This window comes from Mustela putorius, unplaced genomic scaffold, assembly GCF_011764305.1.
Source record: "Mustela putorius furo isolate JIRA1106 unplaced genomic scaffold, ASM1176430v1.1 tig00000196_pilon_pilon_pilon, whole genome shotgun sequence".
In the NCBI taxonomy this organism is placed as follows: Eukaryota; Metazoa; Chordata; class Mammalia; order Carnivora; family Mustelidae; genus Mustela; species Mustela putorius.
The window spans coordinates 9,162,180-9,181,108 of NW_025421310.1; the positions used below are offsets into that span (position 1 = coordinate 9,162,180).

Sequence of the window (18,929 nt, forward strand, 5' to 3'; positions counted from 1 at the left end):
AATGATTCTTAAGTAGTGCTCAAATTCCCAAATAGTCCGGAAAGTAACTCTTGTTAAATTTTGGTGTATTTCAGTTTTAATGTTAGGATCAGTTGTGTAGGTACTGGTATAATGTTATACATTTTGATTCTGATATCCTATCAGCTATTTCCATATTACTAACGCTTTGGAAGTTTTCGGGTTTTTTTTGTTTTAACTATTGCAGTTATGTTCTATTGCGTGGATGCTTTTATTTTGGGGTAAAACTGATGTGGGTATAGGTCCAACACTTTCAGGAACATGTGGTGGATTTCCTTTAACACAAATGTTTGGTTTCCTTGACCAACCGTGGTGGTGATTTTTCACATGTGTTTTAGACATATCTGTTTATGTTTATTCCTAGATAGTTTATACTGTTGTAAGCGTAAATGGTGTGGTTTTATTTTCCGTATGACCTCACCCCCCTTTTTTTGTTTCTTCTAATTTTATATAATGCACAAAAGCAAAAATTTGAAAGATGTACTTATTTTGTCCCCTCAGTCTACTGTTAATGTTACTGCCACTAGGTTATACACTGATTCCTTTATATTTTCTAGTTGAGTATTTTTGTTATCTGCAAATAATTTTGGCCAAGTGGCAAGTGTATGAACGGTGGAGTAAGAAGAATCTGCTTCTGCCTCTGACTTGGGTAGGTTAATATCTGAGTCAGTTGTTTTATTTGTGAAAAAAGCTATCATACTTAATAGAGTTGTTATGAAGATTAAACTAGCAAATGTTCTTTAAGTACGAAGTGTAATGCCTGGCACCTAGTATAGTCTGAATAAATGGTAACTATGATTTATCAAGTTTTTGTTCCTCTTTCTCAAAGATTTTCCACCCTACCTTTATTGAGATGTAATTGACATACAACATTCTGTAAGTTTAAGGTGTACAATGTGTTGATATAATACACTTACATATTGCAAAATAGTTATTGCCATAGGTTAGGTAACACTTGCATCATGTCACATAGTTACCATTTCTTTTATGTGGTGAAAACATTTAAGATCCACTCTTCTAGCTTTCAGTTATATAAAACAGTCTTTACAGTAATCACCATGCTGTACAATGTAGCCCCTCAAATAACTTTAAAATTACTTTCATTTATATTTTTTCCTCTCTATTTAATATTTGATTTATAGATTACTAGATTTCCTGGTGTCTTCTTTTCCTGGAAGAAACCATACTTGTCCATAGTGATTTGTTCTTTTAATATGGTTCCATTTGCTGATATTTTATTTAATATTTTTGCATCCAGAAATAAAAAGCTGTCTTGGATTTTCTTCAGAATAATCAGTGGTGAAGGGAGCTGAGTGGTGGTATAGATAATACAAAATTATTATTATTTTTTAAATAATAAAATTAATTAAAATTATTACTATTTTTATTTATATTTTTAAATTTTATTTATTTGACAGAGAGAGAGACAGTGAGAAAGGGAACACTAGCAGAGGGAGTGGGTGAGGGAAAAGTAGGCTTCCTACTGATCAGGGAGCCCAATACAGAACTGGATCCCAGGACCCTAGGTTCATGACCTGAGCCAGAGGCAGGCACTTAACCAACTGAGCCACCCAGGCACTCCGATAATACAAAATTAGATTTGATGCTTTGGTTTCTCTTCAGGTCGTATAAATCTTCCGCCTTTTACAAAATTAGATTTGAGTTGATAATTATTGAAGGCACATAATGGATATAAGGTGTTTGATTATACTTTCCTTCCTTCCTTCCCTCCTGAAAGTGCACACTTGGGCAGAGGCAGAGGGACAGAGAATCTCAAGCAGGCTCCACACCCAGCAAGGAGCCTGATGCAGGGCTCAATCCAACGACCCTGACCCTGAGACCATGACCTGGGGCAAAATCAGGAGTTGGATGCTTAACTGTCTGAGCCACCCAGGCACCCCTCCTCATTCTTTGTACATAGGGTTTTATTACACTGTTTCTTCTTCTTTGGCTTGAATTTTTTACATAATAAAATTAAAATTTTTTTTATTCTACATTTGTAAGTGGAACTGATCTGTATTTTTCTTTAAGAGTATTTTTCATGTGGGTGCCTGGGTGGCTCAGTGGGTTAAGCCGCTGCCTTCGGCTCAGGTCATGATCTCAGGGTCCTGGGATCGAGTCCCGCATCGGGCTCTCTGCTCAGCAGGGAGCCTGCTTCCTCCTCTCTCTCTCTGCCTACTTGTAATCTCTCTCTGTCAAATAAATAAATAAAATCTTTAAAAAAAAAAAAGAAGAGTATTTTTCATGTATAACACTTAAAATGAAAAAATAGGATATTGTAGCACCCTAGGAGCCCCATTTCATCATAATCTTCTCCCTTCTCTCCAGAGGTAATTATTATCCTAAAAACATCGTGTTAAGTTTGCCTGGCTGTTAACTTTATACAAATGGAGGGGTGCCAGGTGGCTTCGGTCAGTTAGTTAATCGTCCAGCTCTTGATTTCATGATCTTGGTCCTGGGATTGAGCCCATCATCGTTGGGCTCCCTGGACCGTGGGGAGCCTGCTTCTACCTCTCCATCTGCTGCTCCCCCTGCTTGTGCTCACTCTCTGTCTCTCTCTCAAATAAATAAAATCTTAAAAGAAAAAAACAACTTGATACAAATGGAATCATAGGGTATATGTCCTTTGGTGTCTGGCTTCGTTTGCTCAATATTTTGTTGTGAAATTCATCCGAGTTGTTGGATATAGCAGTAGTTCATTTTTTCTCATTGCTGTATGGTATTCTTTGGTGTGATTATACCCCAATTTATTTATGCATTCCACTACCTAGTATGGTCTGGATAAATGGTAACTATGATTAGATGTTTGGTTGTTACTGGCTTGTATCTATTATAAATTAAACAATGCTGATAGAAACATTTTTGTGCATGCATTTTGATGCATGAAAGTTCTGTTGGGTATATACTTAGTAGAATTCCTGAAGTATAGGTTACACTAGATACAAGGAGAAATAACAAATGCCCAGTCATAATGGGAGTTTCTTAGCATATCTCACTCAGTAACAGAGAATAAGGAGACAAAAAGCTAGAAGGCTGTAGTTTAACTGTGGTGGGCAAAGTTTCTGTAAAGAGCAATGAGAGAGAAAATATTTTAGGCTCTGTAGGCCAGATAACCCTGCACCTGCTCAACTCCACCATTGTAAGATGAAAGTAGCATAGAGAATACATAAACAAATGAGTATGGCTGTGTTCCAGGAAAATGTCATTTACAAAAAAGGTCACCAGCCCACTATACTGCCAACCCCTGAACAATTAGAATAACATGATTAATAAACGTGACAAGTGTAAAACACTTCCCCACAATGAGTTTTCTCAAGTGCACATAAAACAGTTATAAAAATTTAGCATATGGTGAGCCATAAAGCCAGTCTAAACAAATTTCAAAGGATTGAAATCATACAGAATACTCTATCTGACTACAGTGGAATTAAATTTATAAAACAATACCAAAATGATAACTAGAAAGTCTTCCATTTTTTGGTAAGCATATCATACATGTCTATATAATCCATGATTCAAAAAAAATTATAGTGGAAATGTTTTGAATGGCATTTTATAATCTACATGTCAACTTTTGTTGAATTCAACTAAAGCTATCAGTGGAGGGAATTTAGACACATATTAGAAATGCATATTAGAAATGCATATATTAGACAAACCATAAGTGACTTTTAATCTCACAAAACAAACTGAAGGTTACTGGGGGGAGGGGGGTTGGGAGAAAGGGGGTGGGATTATGGACATTGGGGAGGGTATGTGCTTTGGTGAGTGCTGTGAAGTGTGTAAACCTGGCGATTCACAGGCCTGTACCCCAGGGGATAAAAATATATTATATGTTTATTAAAAAATTAAAAATAAATAAATAAATAAATAAAAAAGAAATGCATATATTAGAGGGGCGCCTGGGTGGCTCAGGCATTTACACACACACACGCACACACAAACAGTAATTTTATTCAGCCAGAAGAAAAAAGGAAACCTTGCCATTTGCAACATGGATGGACCTTGAGTGCATTATGTTACATGAAATAAATCAGAGAAAGACAAATTCTGTATGATCTCACTTATATATAGGGAATTTTTAAAAATGGAACAAAATGAAAAAAACAAGTTCATAGGTAAAGTGAATAGGTTGGTGGTTGCTAGATGCTAGGGGTGGGTGGTGCAATGGGTGAAAGGGATCAAAAGACGTAAACTTCCAGCTATAGAATAAATAAGTCATAGGGATGTAATGTACAGAATGCTGATTATAATTAATAATACTATATTATATATTTGAAGTTTTATAACTATATGGTAATAAATGTTAACTAGATGTATCACAGTGACCATTTCATAATGTATACAGATACTGAATTGTTACATTGTACACCTGAAACTAATATTTGCCAGTTATACCAAAAATAATTATATCAACAGATAGTAATCATATATAGAAAGGAAAAGAGAGAATCTCAAGCAGACTCCCAGCTGAGTGCAGAGGCCAACTTGGGGCTCAATCTCACAACCCTGAGATCATGACCTGAGCCAAAATCAAGAGTCAGGTTCCCAACTGACTGAGGCACCCAGGTGCCCCTAAAACCCAGCTGCTCAGAAGTACAAGTGGCAACATGGGAATTATGACTGGTATCTGAAATGTGGTTTTGCAAAACTGAGCCTTAAGCTGTGGGATCTGCATGAATTCCTGGTAGTTAGTGTCAAAACTGAGTTGAATTTTAGTATATGTGCTGCCGAAGCGAGCACTGAGTTGAATTTTAGGACACCCAGTTGGTGTTCAGGGAGTTGGGAGAATTGGCTGGTGTGGGGACGAACTCCCATACATTTGAAGTCAATAGTGTTGGGAGAAAAAGCTTGCTGATAAAACAAGAACAAAATAAAATCCTACAAACTCTTGTAAAAGGGAGCACCTGAGTGGCTCAGTGGGTTGGGGCTTTGCCTTCAGCTCAGGTCATGATCTCAGGGTCCTGGGATCGAGCCCCGCATTGGGGCTCTCTGCTCAGCAGGGAGCCTGCTTCTCCCTCTCTCTCTGCCTACTTGTGATCTCTGTCTGTCAAATAAATAAATAAAATCTTAAAAAAACTCTTGTAAAAGGATGTGAAAGACCCGCGGATCCCCTTACCCAAGAATCCAACACTGCCACTGGATGCAATCAGCAAGAGGTTCTTTATTGTTACGCAGGCGCCTGCGGGTGGTCAGCAGCTCCTGCTAGCTGAGCACACCCGGCTGGGGTGGTGCCGGGTTTTTATAGACAGGTACAAACAAGTTTTGGGTGGGGCGCAACTGATTGGTTGACAGAACTTTTGAAAAAGGCATAAGTGGACTTTGCTGATTGGCTTTGGGGACCCGCGCGCGCGCGCGAAGAGAGAGGCGGGAAGGGGGAACAAGCTGATTGGTTCTGAGGGCCCGCGCGCGGGAGGAGAGAGGCAAGGAGGGGGAACAAGAAGGGGGAAGGTAGGAATGCCATCATGGCATCTTCTATTATTTCTATAAGCCAAGCAGTTACAGAAGGGCAAAAGAGCAATTAATAACCTAATTTACGCCTAAAAGCCAGCGGTTCACAGAAAAGGAAACAAGCGGTTAGTTATCCTATCTATCTTCTAGGGGAGGGGTCTTTCATTCCCCCCTTTTTCTTTATCATGGATAGAATCTTCTATCCATTCGTCTTGTTCTTGCATGTCCTGCCCTTGCATTGAGCTAGTCCCGGGCTCTGTTTGAGGAGTTGGTATCGCTGTGTCAGTACCATAGTCTGAACAACAGACAGGCGATCTTTAATGAACTGTACTAACCTGTTTAAGACACAAGGACCAAAAGTTAGAATTAATAACAGAATGATGAGAGGGCCCGTTATAGATGACAACAAAGTAGTAAGCCAAGGCAATCTGTTGAACCAGTTTTCGCGGTGGAGAAGGGTGAAGAGGGGGTGCAAGGCATCAGCCCCTTCTCCATCCTCAGCCAGCCTCCTGCTCCTTCATCATTTCCCCCTGAACAATTTTGACTCTTAAATCTTTAAGGTGGTTGAAGGTGGAAGGTCTCATCTTCTGTAACTTCTTCCTGCTGAATAGGGGCGTAGAGCTGTCCCTACCTACTGGGGTCAATATTGATCAGTGGAGGAATGTATAGGGGAGTTACGAAAGGCGGAGGCAGCCGAATCCAGCGCTGACAGTGAAGAGGCGTCCTCTCACGTGACAAGGATCGTCTGTCATGGTGAAGTCATTGCAGCAATGGAGTCTCGGCACCAAGTAGAGAAACATTGAACAAAGCAACATATTAAGGTTAATGAGGCGATAAAAATAAGAAGCCCGAGAAGGAGATTTGGCCATAGTCCTCCTTCAAACCAGGAACTTAACCAATCACTAAGAGAGGGACCTTGTAGAGCCTTAATCTGGGCATTTATATCCTTTATTAGTCCTGTGATATTTTTGTGATAGTCTGGGATGTATATACAACATTCTGTCTTGATAATTGCACATGTGCCACCCTGGGCTGCTGTCAGGACATCTAAAGCCATCCTATTTTGTAGGACTGCCTTGCGTATTTGTGAGACTTTGGTATTAAGGAGGGAGATGCCATTTAGTGGATCATTGAGTGCCTTTGTAGTATATTTATTAAGGGCTTCTACATGCCACATGACATCCTCTAGTCCCGCAGATGTCATTCATATTTTAACAGGGGCATCTTAAATCTGGCCAGATAGAGTAAGCAAGATCAATAACCTTTTTTGCTTTATAGAGAAAGAAGTACAGTGGTCAGGTTCAGGCATACAGGTAACTAGGTTTAAAGTTTGGGGGCGCCTGGGTGGCTCAGTGGGTTGGGCCACTGCCTTCGGCTCAGGTCATGATCTCAGGGTCCTGGGATCGAGCCCCGCATCGGGCTCTCTGCTCAGCAGGGAGCCTGCTTCCACCTCTCTCTCTGCCTGCCTCTCTGCCTACTTGTGATCTCTCTCTGTCAAATAAATAAATAAAATCTTTAAAAAAAAAATAAAGTTTGACAAGTTTTAAGTATTAATTCTGGCATATCTAAAAGTATAGTCCAATACTTAATTAGTTGGTTTCTATTATCCATTGATTGCCTTTGAATTCTAAAACAAATCTGGACCTGATGTGAAGTCATTACAGTCAGGGACTGTTTTATAGTGAGCTTTGAGGCTCTTTTTATGAGGAGGGCTGTTCTATGCTTAGCTACAGCATCTGTTTGCGATTGCACCTCAACAGAGGTGGCCTCTAGGATAAATATGACTAAGGGATGAAACCAATAAGACGACCTTTGAGTGGTCCAGCCTTAACAATATCCTGATTACAGAGGATCACTGGCAAGTGAGAAAACTTGTCAAGAGATAAGGGATCATCCAATCCACTCATAAAGAAAGTGGGGTCATCCATTATCTCCACAAGTCCATAGTTAATCCTATGGAGTGTGGTATGGTGGTTTTTAGGCAATTTCATTATCCCAGCCACACATAAGGTGTTAGTTAAGTTATACAATTGTAGGGGAATCAATCCCATTTTCCAGTTGTTTAATCATGTGCTGTGGGGTCTGCTAATATCCCCACAAAATAGTAAGATCGACTAAAGAAGCTATTGTGCAACTTCTCTGAAGTTTACCTCAAATTGTTTAGCTTAGGTAAACAAACATTTAAAGACAATCAAATCTAGAATTTAACATCCATAAAGGTGTGTTACTAAAACAATTTCTCTCTCTAAAATAACCCTCATTTCCAGAGATAGCCAAATCAGGACTAATTCACTTGTGAAACAAGTCCAGTTTTAACAAACTTGGCCTAATTATTTACATAAGCTCAGCAAGAACAGTGACTGTGATCAATAGATCTTTTAGAATCTGCTTTGCTGGAACTTTGTATAAGGAATCTCTAGGTTGAACTTTTAGTAGCCTCTCCGGGCCAGAAGCCAAGCCCTGTACTTGCCATGAGGCATGCCTGCAATACCTTTGGGCGAATTCCTCTTCCGGAGACTGCACCTACCAAGGAGTGACATTCTTTACTCACCTGGTGGGGCTGCTGGGAACTCTGTAAGCAAGGTATCAGGCCAACAGTCCCAAGGGGCTTTATGGCTCCAGGTTTCATAAAGTCAACCTTAGTTCCTTTAAACTGTCTGGTCATATCTGAGTCTATTCAAATATGACATCCCAGTCAAAGCCTTGGTAAAATAACCCGTGTTTCCAATTCTTTCCTGTTAAAGGAGAACAGATTCTTATTGAACTTATGCAAATGACTGATTGCCATGGAAGAATGAATACTTACTGAGACCTTTTGGTGTCAGAGGGTTCAGATAGAGAGAAAAGCTTGAATGCTTTGAGCACTTTCACATCTCTATAAGTTACAGATAACTAGGAGGGAGTATCCCTAGTCTGTAAGAGCAAACAGTAGAGAGAACCAGCAATGTTTAAAGTAAGACAAAACATTAAGAGACACAACACTATAATCTTTTAGTTCATTTAGTCCCATGTTACTAATTCTGGTGAATGCGGCTTTAGTCCGTTTTGGAAATTCTTACCCATTTCAGTTTTAGGATTTTCAAGTATATCAAATATCTGTATTTGTCCTGAAAGTCCTTTATAGGAATCTCCTTGAAGATAAAACTCATTTTACCAGAGAATTAAAACAATTATAAATTACAAAAACTCAGAATAGATATGGTTAGAGCTAAAGAGACATGGGAGTTTACAATTTAGCTGCAAGGAAATCAGGTTATTTCTGTGACACATAACATTTCCATAATTACAGTATCAAGCGGTGATCTCTCAAAACGTTAAAACTTTAGGAAGTGCGTAGAATCTCTAGAATAGTTATAGTATTTTCCCAAATGTAATCCAAGGTTTATCATTGGTTTCGTAGTACTTCATGAGCAACTTCACATACCAAGGAAAAGCCTGAGTTAAAGAGATTTACAATTTAAATCTTGTCAACATTTGCTAAAATCTTAGAAAGTTTTAAAGCACATGCCTAAATATAATTAGGGATGTTAAACACCTGATAAACAAAACATAGAAACTAGTTTTTCTGGGCAGGCAAAGAGAAAACCATTTACATTTTCTTAACAGATCAATTGATCTAAGAAAACATTGTCCTTTTGAACAGAGAATTTCAGTCTTGTACCAATGTACCTTTAAAACCATTCATTTCAATCTTAATCCATTCTTGACCATAGCTAAAATTCCTTTTCTGAAGATTTCCCTTCACAACCCTTCTACAACTTTCCTTTGCATTCAGGTTTTGTCCCAAGTCATTTCTTTCTAAACAACCATCTCATTTAAGACAAAATTACCTTCCCTTACCTTCAACAAAATGTATTCCCATTCCTTAAATCTTTCTTACATATCTCCTACTTTCCTACATACAGAGTTTCCCTTTATTTCCATCAGTCTTAGTTACACTAAGCAGAACTTTGTATTCTTAGAAACACCTTTAGTTATTAACCAATTGTGAACTGTTACAACAGAATTCTTCAGGTGGCAATTTATGAATCAGTTAAGTGGCAAACAAGTTTACCAGCAGATTTAAATACTCTTAGTTTCTTTGCAGTAAGAAGTCAAAAGCACAAACCTACATCCAGTAATTAATGACTTAGCATTTTATCCTGTTTGGTTAAGACCTAGATGTCCACAATTTAATTCCACTTGTCATCCAAACAAAACTTTAAAACTTTCAGGTTACCAAAGACTTTGAAAGCTACTTCAGCAATTACCCATTAGAACTTTGAGACAGACAATTAACCATCAGTTTAGTCATTTCTTTGCTAACAAATTTTAATAAATAACATGAGCTTATTTGACCTTTAGTAAACTTCGATAGAATAAAGCTTCACATTTACTGCTGTTAACTTCAAAGATGCATCTATCTTAATTAAAGCAACAAACTTAACTTAGTTCCAATACTGATTTGCATTCCACCTGGGCCCACTCCAATTTGAATGTTTACCTGAGACATACGTGGGAAGATCTGGAGTGGGTGTGTTAGGTCCAGGGGGTACTCTTCTTGCTCCTTGACAGTGAAGAGAGAAGGAGCCGTGGTGCATGATCTAGAGGCTAGTCATGCAGGTTGCACGCGCATTGGTACAGAAACAAAAGGGGAAAACAGAGGAAACAAAGTGCTGCCAGGAGGCAGAGAAAAGATTCCCGGTTTCAGAGCTCATAAGCCCCAACAGAGGAGCAGACGCCATGCTTTCCCACCAGCAAGGGGGGAGGGGTTAGGCAGTCCAAGTCAGGCCAGAGAACACAAGGAAACTTCCCCGAAACAAAGAGAGTTTCGGCAGCTGCTTGGGAATATTCCTTATAGTCTCTGTCTCGAGTTAGACCAACCCCAGTTGGCTCTAGTAATAGCCATTTACATGGGAAGTGAGTGAGGGAGAAGCCCCCCACATCTATTAGGAGAAACAGAGAGAAATAAAGCCAGAGTCCCCTTAAACAGAATGTAACCTTCATGACCAGTACAAGGAACATATATCCACATTTAAAGACATAACATGGAGACATACATGAAGACATACATTGTTGGCCTCCATTCGGAGTCAAAGAAAACACCAAGGACAATAAGTAAGACACACAACACAATTAACAAGAAGGACGCTGCGCGATTTCGGTACAAAACCGAAAGTACAAATTCAACCGGCCCAGGGGAACCATGAGGTCTCCCTGTGGCGGACAGAACCAGCCCAGGGGAACCAAGAGGCTCCTCCGTGGCGGACAGAGAAATGTACTTGTGGGGCCCCGAAAAAGCGGCCCCCCTTGATCCCTGGGGCGTCCCCCAGGGTGGCAGGGGAGAAGTCCGAGTTCGTCAACTCCTTCTCAAGCTGCCTACAGAATACAGAGCAACAACGCGCGCTGTCGTACAGTCCTATACTACCAAAGCATAGGCAAAACAGAGGCCTACAAACGAGAACACGAGACTGGATACAAACGAGAACATGAGACAGGAGACAAGAATGCTGGCCAGCTTACCTCCCGGTGGGAGTCAGTTGGATCCGTGGGCAGGAGTCCGATGATCTCGGTGGAACCTCCAAATGAAAGACCCGCGGATCCCCTTACCCAAGAATCGCCTAAAAGCCAGCGGTTCACAGAAAAGGAAACAAGCGGTTAGTTATCCTATCTATCTTCTAGGGGAGGGGTCTTTCAGATGCATCAGGTGTAAAGCCATTTGCATAAACTTCTTAAATGCACGCAGAAATAGAATATATATTGTTACGTTATTCACCAGTTTATTATAAGAGATACAAATGAATAGCCAGATGAAGAGGTATATAGGGTGAGGTCCAGAAGGGTCCTGAGCACAGGAACTTGTCTATATGGAGTTGGGGTGCCCCACCCTCTTGGCACCTCAAAGTGTTCAACTCAGAAGCTCTCCAAACTGTGTAATTTAGGAGATTTTGTTGATTATATTGGCATGATTATATAGCCGACTGATGATTAAACTCAGTCTCCAGGGCGCCTGGATGGCTCAGTGGGTTAAGCCGCTGCCTTCGGCTCAGGTCATGATCTCAGGGTGCTGGGATCGAGTCCCGCATCGGGCTCTCTGCTCAGCAGGGAGCCTGTTTCCCTTCCTCTCTCTCTGCCTGCCTCTCTGCCTACTTGTGATCTCTCTCTGTCATAAATAAATAAAATCTTTAAAAAAATAAAAATAAAATAAACTCAGTCTCCAGCCCCTCTCCACTTTGCAGAGTTCCAGGGCATGAGGCTGAAAGTTCTAACCCTCTCATTGCCACTTCCAGTCGGCGACGAGAGAAGAATTAGGCACAAACAAGTCAGCTGCAAAAGACTGGGAGCAGGGGACAACAGTCGAAAAGGACTGCTGCCACTAGCAACTCCACAGTCTCACTTTTATTAGATAGAAAACAATAGCCAACAGAAGGATTGATGAAAGTCAAAAGTTAGTCACCTCTTGCAGGCAAGCAAGGCGGAGGGTAATGTTTATAGTTAACCAAGCACATTCAAAGGACTCATCTAACTAACAAGGAGCACTTCTGGGAAGAGAAAGGAGCGATCACGAGAAAGGGAAGCAGGCGGTTTTTCGTTCCACCCTGAGCTGACCAGGAGTTCCCCGGGTGCTCGGCTTCCCTGAAGCAGGCGGCGTTCCGCCCTGAGCGGGCCAGGCGTTCCTGGCTGCCCGGCTTCTGTGAAGGGGCGGCGTTCACTGCCCTCAGCGAGCCTGGCATCCCCAGATGCCCAGCTTCTGTGCGAGCCACGCATCCCCAGCTGCCCAGCTTCACAGTCGTACATCGTCCTTCTCCCCAAAGACCTGTTGTCAGTATCAGTATTTTTAAGGCCATGTCTAAATGTGCTTGGCAACTAGTAAAATCCTCCAGGGGTTACAGTTTAAGTAACAAATTGTTCCAAGGGGTAGCAGCATCTCATCATGCCTTGCTCTTTTGGGGGACCACTCCCTATCCTGAAGATGTCTGTAGACCCCCAGTTACCAATAATCTCATTGGCATATCAAAGCTACTCTTGTCACTCCAGAGATTCCAAGCATTTTAGGAGCTGTGTGCCAGAAACCTGGGACAAACACCAAATACTTGTTTCCCATTGTACCATAATGAGTCTAAGGAAGTAGCCACTCCATTCCTAGGCTATTATAGGTTTGTAACAAAAGGAATACTGAATTTTATGAGCTACTTTTTTAATACTGCTTTAGGCTTTTCTCTTCTAACCTACTTATTTTGTTGGCTACTGTTGGCTGCCATCCTGACATCCATGCCCCTTTTGTTAAGAAAAATTCCTATTTTATTTAGACAGCCCTCCATCTAGGAACTTCACTTTAACCTCAGTTCATTATAAAATGCAGATTAGTCCTACTAATCAGGGTATTTCCATTGCCATTTTTTGTTTCATTGCTATGTTGCAGGCACGGACCTTTGATGCAGCTCTGATCTGTTAAGTATGAGGAAATGTCTGCCAAGCAGTTTCTGGGAAATGGTTGAGTCCTTGATCACCAATCCTAGAGATCTCAGGTGTAAATTCATTCATGTCTTACCCCCTCTTCTACCTCCCTCCTGCCCCTGTAGAGTTCCACATTTGAGTTGTATATCATTCTTTTTAGGCTGGCACTGCAGGGAGACTAGACTGAAGGGCCAAGATGAGACAAAGCATTGTCCGGATTAGACATGAGGCTGGTAGGTATCCTTGTTCACTGCGTTCAGCAGTTGGTCAGAGAATGGGTCAGAGATGAGCTCTCTGGGTATGGAGGATTCAGGAGAGCAAGAGAGTCTTTGAGAATAATTGGCTGCCTTCCAGGGTGAAGCAAGATACAAATTGACTTCATGGTGTTGGTGTCCTCAGAGTATGAGTTTCTAGCATGGCTCCAGGGCTTGGCCCTTGGGGAGACTGATCTGACGTGCTGCTGCTAAGGCAGGGATGGCTCTGCCTTTGCATTCCAGCTAGTGTGGAAGTTGCTGGCTGGATGTACATAGAAAATATTACAAGAACTGGTACCAGGGGTTCTGTTTTTGCAGCTATGACCATGCCATAATATCATGTGCTAGGGAGTAAAGTTCTTTTTTTTTTTCTTTTTTAAGATTGTATTTATTTGGGGAAAAAAAAAAAGATTGTATTTATTTGAGAGAGAGAAAACACAGCGGAGGGAGTCGCAGAGAGAGAGAAGTAGACTCTCCCCTGAGCAGGGAGCCCGATGATGCTGGGCTCTATCCCAAAACACTGAGACGACCTGAGCTGTAATCAAGAGTCAGACACTTAACTGACTAAGCCACCCAGGTGCCCCAGGGAGTAAAATTACTAAAGTGCACAAGAAAGAAAAAAAAAATTTGAGACTGTTGGAAGAGAAATATGTCATACGGAGAGAGGCAGATGGGGATTCAGATTCCCACATTGTTACTTAGGGAGGATGTTAACATGGCCAACACACTTCACCTGATCAAGCCTCAGCTTACTTATGTTTAAAATGGAGATCATGGTTACGTTATAGAGTAGTGTTGAGGATTAAATAAGATGATGCTCATGATTTTTTTTTATTTAAAAATGTTAATTTATTTATTTGACAGACAGAGATCACAAGTAGGCAGAGAGGCAGGCAGAGAGAGAGGAGGAAGCAGGCACCCCACTGAGCAGAAAAGCCCGATGCGGGGCTCCATCCCAGAACCCTGGGATCACGACCTGAGCTGAAGGCAGCGGCTTTAACCCACTGAGCCACCCAGGCGCCCCAATGCTCATGATTTTTTACTACCTCGATCAGTGGGTTAAGCCTCTGCCTTTGGCTCAGGTCGTGATCTGAGGGCCTCGCATCAGGCTGTCTGCTCAGCAGGGGGCCTGCCCCCCCCCCCCCCCGCCCCGCGCTTGGCTCTCTGCCTACTTGTGATCTCTCTCTGTGAAATAAATAAATAAAATCTTTAAAAAAGAGGACATGTTGGAGGCTTTTGTTAGAGTAAGTCTACATGGCAAGAGAAAGCTGGGGTCCCAGGTGCATATCCTCTTACAGTTGAATTTGCTCTTGAATCCACAGATTCTAGTCTACAGGAATAAAATATTTTCAGTATTGAAAGAAGGTGGAGGTCCCACTCTTGGGAGATCATCATTTCTGGCAGCAGCCTGACCTGAGATATCTGACCATAACTTCCAGGCAGGCCCAGAGCAGACAGAAGACAGTATACCCTGCAGTTGGCTAGTCCTTTCTTCAGAACAGAACATGACCAAGGACTGGGTAAGGCTTACTTTGCCCATTTTTGTCCTATGTTTCCCAGTGGATTTGTGGAAGCTTCTAAAACAGTCTGGGGCACCTGGATGGCTCGGTCTGTTAAGTGTTTGCCTTTGGCTCGGATCATGATTCCAGAGTCCTGGGATCCAGCCCTGCATCGAGCTCCTTCCCCAGTGGGTACCCTGCTTCTCCCTCTGCCTGCTGCTTCCCTTGCTTGTACTCTCTCTGTGGAACAAGTAAATAAAATCTTTTTTAAAATGTCAAATAAAACACAGTCTGATAAAATGAGACAGTGTATGTTGATAAAAATCAGGATCTGTCAGAAAATAAGTTTAGGCTATAATCTTAAAATCTGGGCAAGTTAGGAAGCAAGATACATGGGTCACAGTATTCATACAAAGCCCTTAAGGATGGAACCGAGATAAAAGTGTAAGATCTTGTGGGCTTCCTTACCTTTGAATTTGTGTCTCATTTTTGGCAGCTATAATAACAAGAAAAACATGAAAAGTTACATGATTTGTAGTGACCTTGAGGAGAAAATAAAGCAGTTCTTCAGGGAAAATAATTTCCTTGCCCTTAGTGCAATGAAAGATTGCACTTGATTGGACAGCATTCTTCAAAAGCAGTGCACCTGGACAGTAGAACCTTCTGGCAGTCCACACTTTACCCAGGAATAAAGCCTAAGTTATTTAATAGAATGAATGGGCTGCTTGACCTTTGAGTGATCCTCCATTAAGAAGAATTCTGCAATTTGGGTGCCTGGGTGGCTCAGTGGGTTAAGCCTCTGCCTTCAGCTCAGGTCATGATCTCAGGGTCCTGGGATCGAGGCCTGCATCGGGCTCTCTGCTCAGTGGGGAGCCCACTTCCCCTCACTTCTCTCTCTGCCTGGCTCTCTGCCTAATTGTGATCTCTCTCTCTGTCAAATAAATAAATAGAATCTTAAAAAAAGAAGAAGAGGAATTAGTCTATCATTTGGCAGAAGACAGCTGAAAGTTCCACTCTTTGATAACAGCTCGGAGTACAGATAGTGGCAATGCTTCCTTTATACCTTCTTAACCACAGGTTTAGAGAATGAAGGCAGAGTCAATTATTCCTGGTCTGGCATTTGTATTTTTAATTATTAACATGATACATGGCTACATTTGCATGTAAAAGATTCAAACATAAAGAAGTATTTACACCAAAAGAGAATATCCACTTTCTCCTCTTCCTGTTCAACCCTGAAACCAAGAGGTAACAGATGTTAATAGTTTGGGTCTCCAGTCAATCTCTTTGTACAATTGACATGTGATAGTATATATTTTTATACATTTTTATATGCATAAATATGTGTACTTATACATGCATAATTATATATATTATTAAGATTTTTTACACTCTGGGATCATATTATATATATAACTTGGGGACTTGACTCTTTTTCATTTAAGAGAGTGCCTTGAAAATCATTGGCATCAATAGGTTTACATCTACCACATTGTCTTTTTTAAAGATTTTATTTTTACATAATCTCTCTACATAACATGGTCACATGCTCTACTGACTGAGCCAGCCAGGCCAGGCACTCCTTACCAAATTGATTTTAATGTTTGTGTAGTAATGTTACAGCATGGAGGTACTGCAGTATATCCTCAACTGCTTTTTTTTTTTTTTAAAGGTTTTCCATTTTTTAGAGAGAAAGAGCACATGCACAATTGAAGCAGATGGTGGGGAGGGACAGAGGTAAAAGGAGAGAGAATCTTGAGCAGGCTCCATGCCCAGTGTGGAGCTGAACACAGGGCTGTCTCACAACCTGGAGATCATGACCTGAGCTGAAATCAAGAGTTGGACACCTAACCAACTGAGTTGCCCAGGCGCCCTCCCATCAATTTTTGATGGACATGTAGCTGTGGATAGTTTTTCCCTATTATAAATAATGAAGTCTTCCTCCACATTGATTTGTCTCTGCAAATACTCTTTTTCAAATATTACTGTAGTACTCTTTTAGGCTAAGAAGAACTAATTAATAGAATTCTGTGGTGGTGGTGTCTGAAGGTTTATATCCTCACAAAATCCATATGTTGGGATCTTAACCCAAAGATGATGTGTAAGCAAAGGTGGGGCCTTTGCCACACAGGGAGTGGGCTCTCACCAGAATGTGACCATGCTGGCTCCTTGATCTGAGACTTCCCAGCTTCCACAACTGTGAGAAACAAATTTCTGTTTTTATAAGCTACACGATCTCTGGTATTTTCTTACAGGAACCCAAATGAACTAAGACACAAGGTCCTACGGTACGTGAAATACTCACAGGCATAACTTACCATGGGAAAATGACTAGAATGTGTTCTGTCCCTCTTTCCTGCGACATCTGTCTCACCTTAGATTGTGTTGGCATTTGTTGTTACAGGTACCGTTAACATTCGAGGATGTGACTGTGGGCTTCTCCTGGGAGGAGTGGCAGTTACTAGCTCCATCTCAGAAGGACCTGTACCGGGATGTGATGCTTGAGAACTATAGGAACCTGGTGTCAGTGGGTGAGGACAACATCACAATCCATTGCCTTCTCTTCCTCATTCAATAAAATCGGTAGTGTCTCTGAAATATCTCCTGGTTTGGGCTAACACACTGTAGGGAATAGACTTATTCTCCTCTTTGGCGCTAGAGCGTATATGCTCTCCCTTCCCCAGGAGAAGAATTTTGCTTTACTGAAGTATAAATGATATACAGACTTTCTCCAGTTTTCACAGATTCCCCAAGCTTAAATACATGGTGCCAAGTTTTTAATGAGTTCCCATTTACAGGTTATCAAACCAGTTTCACTCTTCCAGTTGTTGCAAGGAGAGCCACCATGGACGGTAGAGGGAGCAGCTCGGAGTCAAAGCTGTCCGGGTGAGTGAGTGAAAACCAAGAAAATGGGGAGAAAGGACAATAAAACTCCAGTTGGCCAGTGAAAGGTCAACACTTTGGAAGTGTGTGGAGAACTTTTCTTATACCAGTTGGTGACACAGAAATCTGAGCAACTCCTTTCTGTATCTTACTAATTGGGCTGTTCTTTGCCTGCTATTAAAGGATGAGGTCTTCCTTTTTTTCCTCATTTCTAGATCTGATTACAGTTTTGGCTCTTGTAGGATCCAGATTTCGTACCTCATTTCCTCCTGCCTAGCTTGTGCTGGTCTTCTCCCTTTCCTTTTCTGCGGCATTCCTGCCTCCTGTTCCTCACCGACTTGCTCCCTCATAGATGGCTTTGCATTTGGCACAATTCTCATCTTCTGCCCATCCCCACCTCTTTCGAAAGGGCTAAAATCCCTCCTTGACAACCCGCCTCACCTGAGCTCATCTAAAAACTACGCGTACCTTGTCTCTTAGGGCACCTCTGTTTACTTAATCAGCCTCTGCTTCCCCACCTTCCAGGCTCTGGGTTTTTGTGTGTGTTTTGTTTTGTTTTTTAAATCTTTTGCTTGATTCTCACATTAAAAGTTTCATTCAGGGGTGCCTGGGTGGCTCAGTGGGTTAAAGCCTCTGCTTTTGGCTCAGGTCATGATCCCAGGGTCTGGGATCGAGCCCCGCATTGGGCTCTCTGTTCAGTGGAGAGCCTGCTTCCTCCTTTCTCTGCCTGCCTCTCTGCCTACTTGTGATCTCTGTCTTGTCAAATAATAAAATCTTAAAAAAAAAAAAAGTTTCATTCATTCTCAAGGCCTAAGCTTTCTGTTCTTTGTTGGAAAGTCCCAAATTGCCCTCTTCTACTAACATCTAATCTGCAGTGTAACCCACTGTGTGTTGCCAGCCACCAGCACATCTGCCCTTTGATGTCCTTCCTGTATGCAAAACAGAGTCCTCCTTCCTCTCAGATAATGTCTTCACTACCATTGCGTGTATTTGAGTATATCTGAAGAGTTAAGCTCTCTGTACTCCAACAGTTATTCCCTGGTTGACATTTCCCCTTTTGTGGTCTGATCGGACCTCTAATTCTGTATTTTGCTGGCAGCCAGGATAATGATCCTGGGAAGTCCTCTTTCCTTCAGCTTTAATGTTGGAACCGGAGATCATTTTTCCTCCTGGTGAATCCTCTTACTCTTAGTGCATTTTACTTAGGTTCTGCTGTGCTGCTGTACACGTGAGGTGCTTGGCCACTGTGAGTTGCCTTGAGTTTTCTGTATTATTTCTGACAGTCTCTGCTATTTTTATTAGATTTTATTGTTTTGAAAAGTCTTTCGAGAACTGCACACTCTCAGAGGAGACTGTGATCATTTAGTCTTGCACTGCACCAGTTGCT

At 41.5% G+C, this 18,929-nt stretch overlaps 1 protein-coding gene across 5 annotated transcripts in view; it reads left to right on the plus strand.

The window, feature by feature from the left end:
• ZNF577 (zinc finger protein 577) overlaps nucleotides 1-18,929 on the plus strand; it is a 37,894-nt gene that overhangs the window by 884 nt on the left and 18,081 nt on the right. For 4 of the 5 annotated variants that reach the window (XR_001177645.2, XR_001177648.2, XR_006605896.1 and 1 more), the window contains exons 2-6: nucleotides 12,872-12,977; nucleotides 13,067-13,139; nucleotides 14,483-14,680; nucleotides 17,064-17,190; nucleotides 17,458-17,545. Coding sequence is in view for 1 of the 5 variants with exons in the window: in XM_045077421.1 (XP_044933356.1) it covers nucleotides 13,131-13,139; nucleotides 14,600-14,680; nucleotides 17,064-17,190; nucleotides 17,458-17,545 (305 nt within the window). In the remaining 4 variants the exon portion in view is untranslated. The remainder of the gene's footprint in view (nucleotides 1-12,871; nucleotides 12,978-13,066; nucleotides 13,140-14,482; nucleotides 14,681-17,063; nucleotides 17,191-17,457; nucleotides 17,546-18,929) is intronic. The other variant, XM_045077421.1, reaches the window with a different exon arrangement.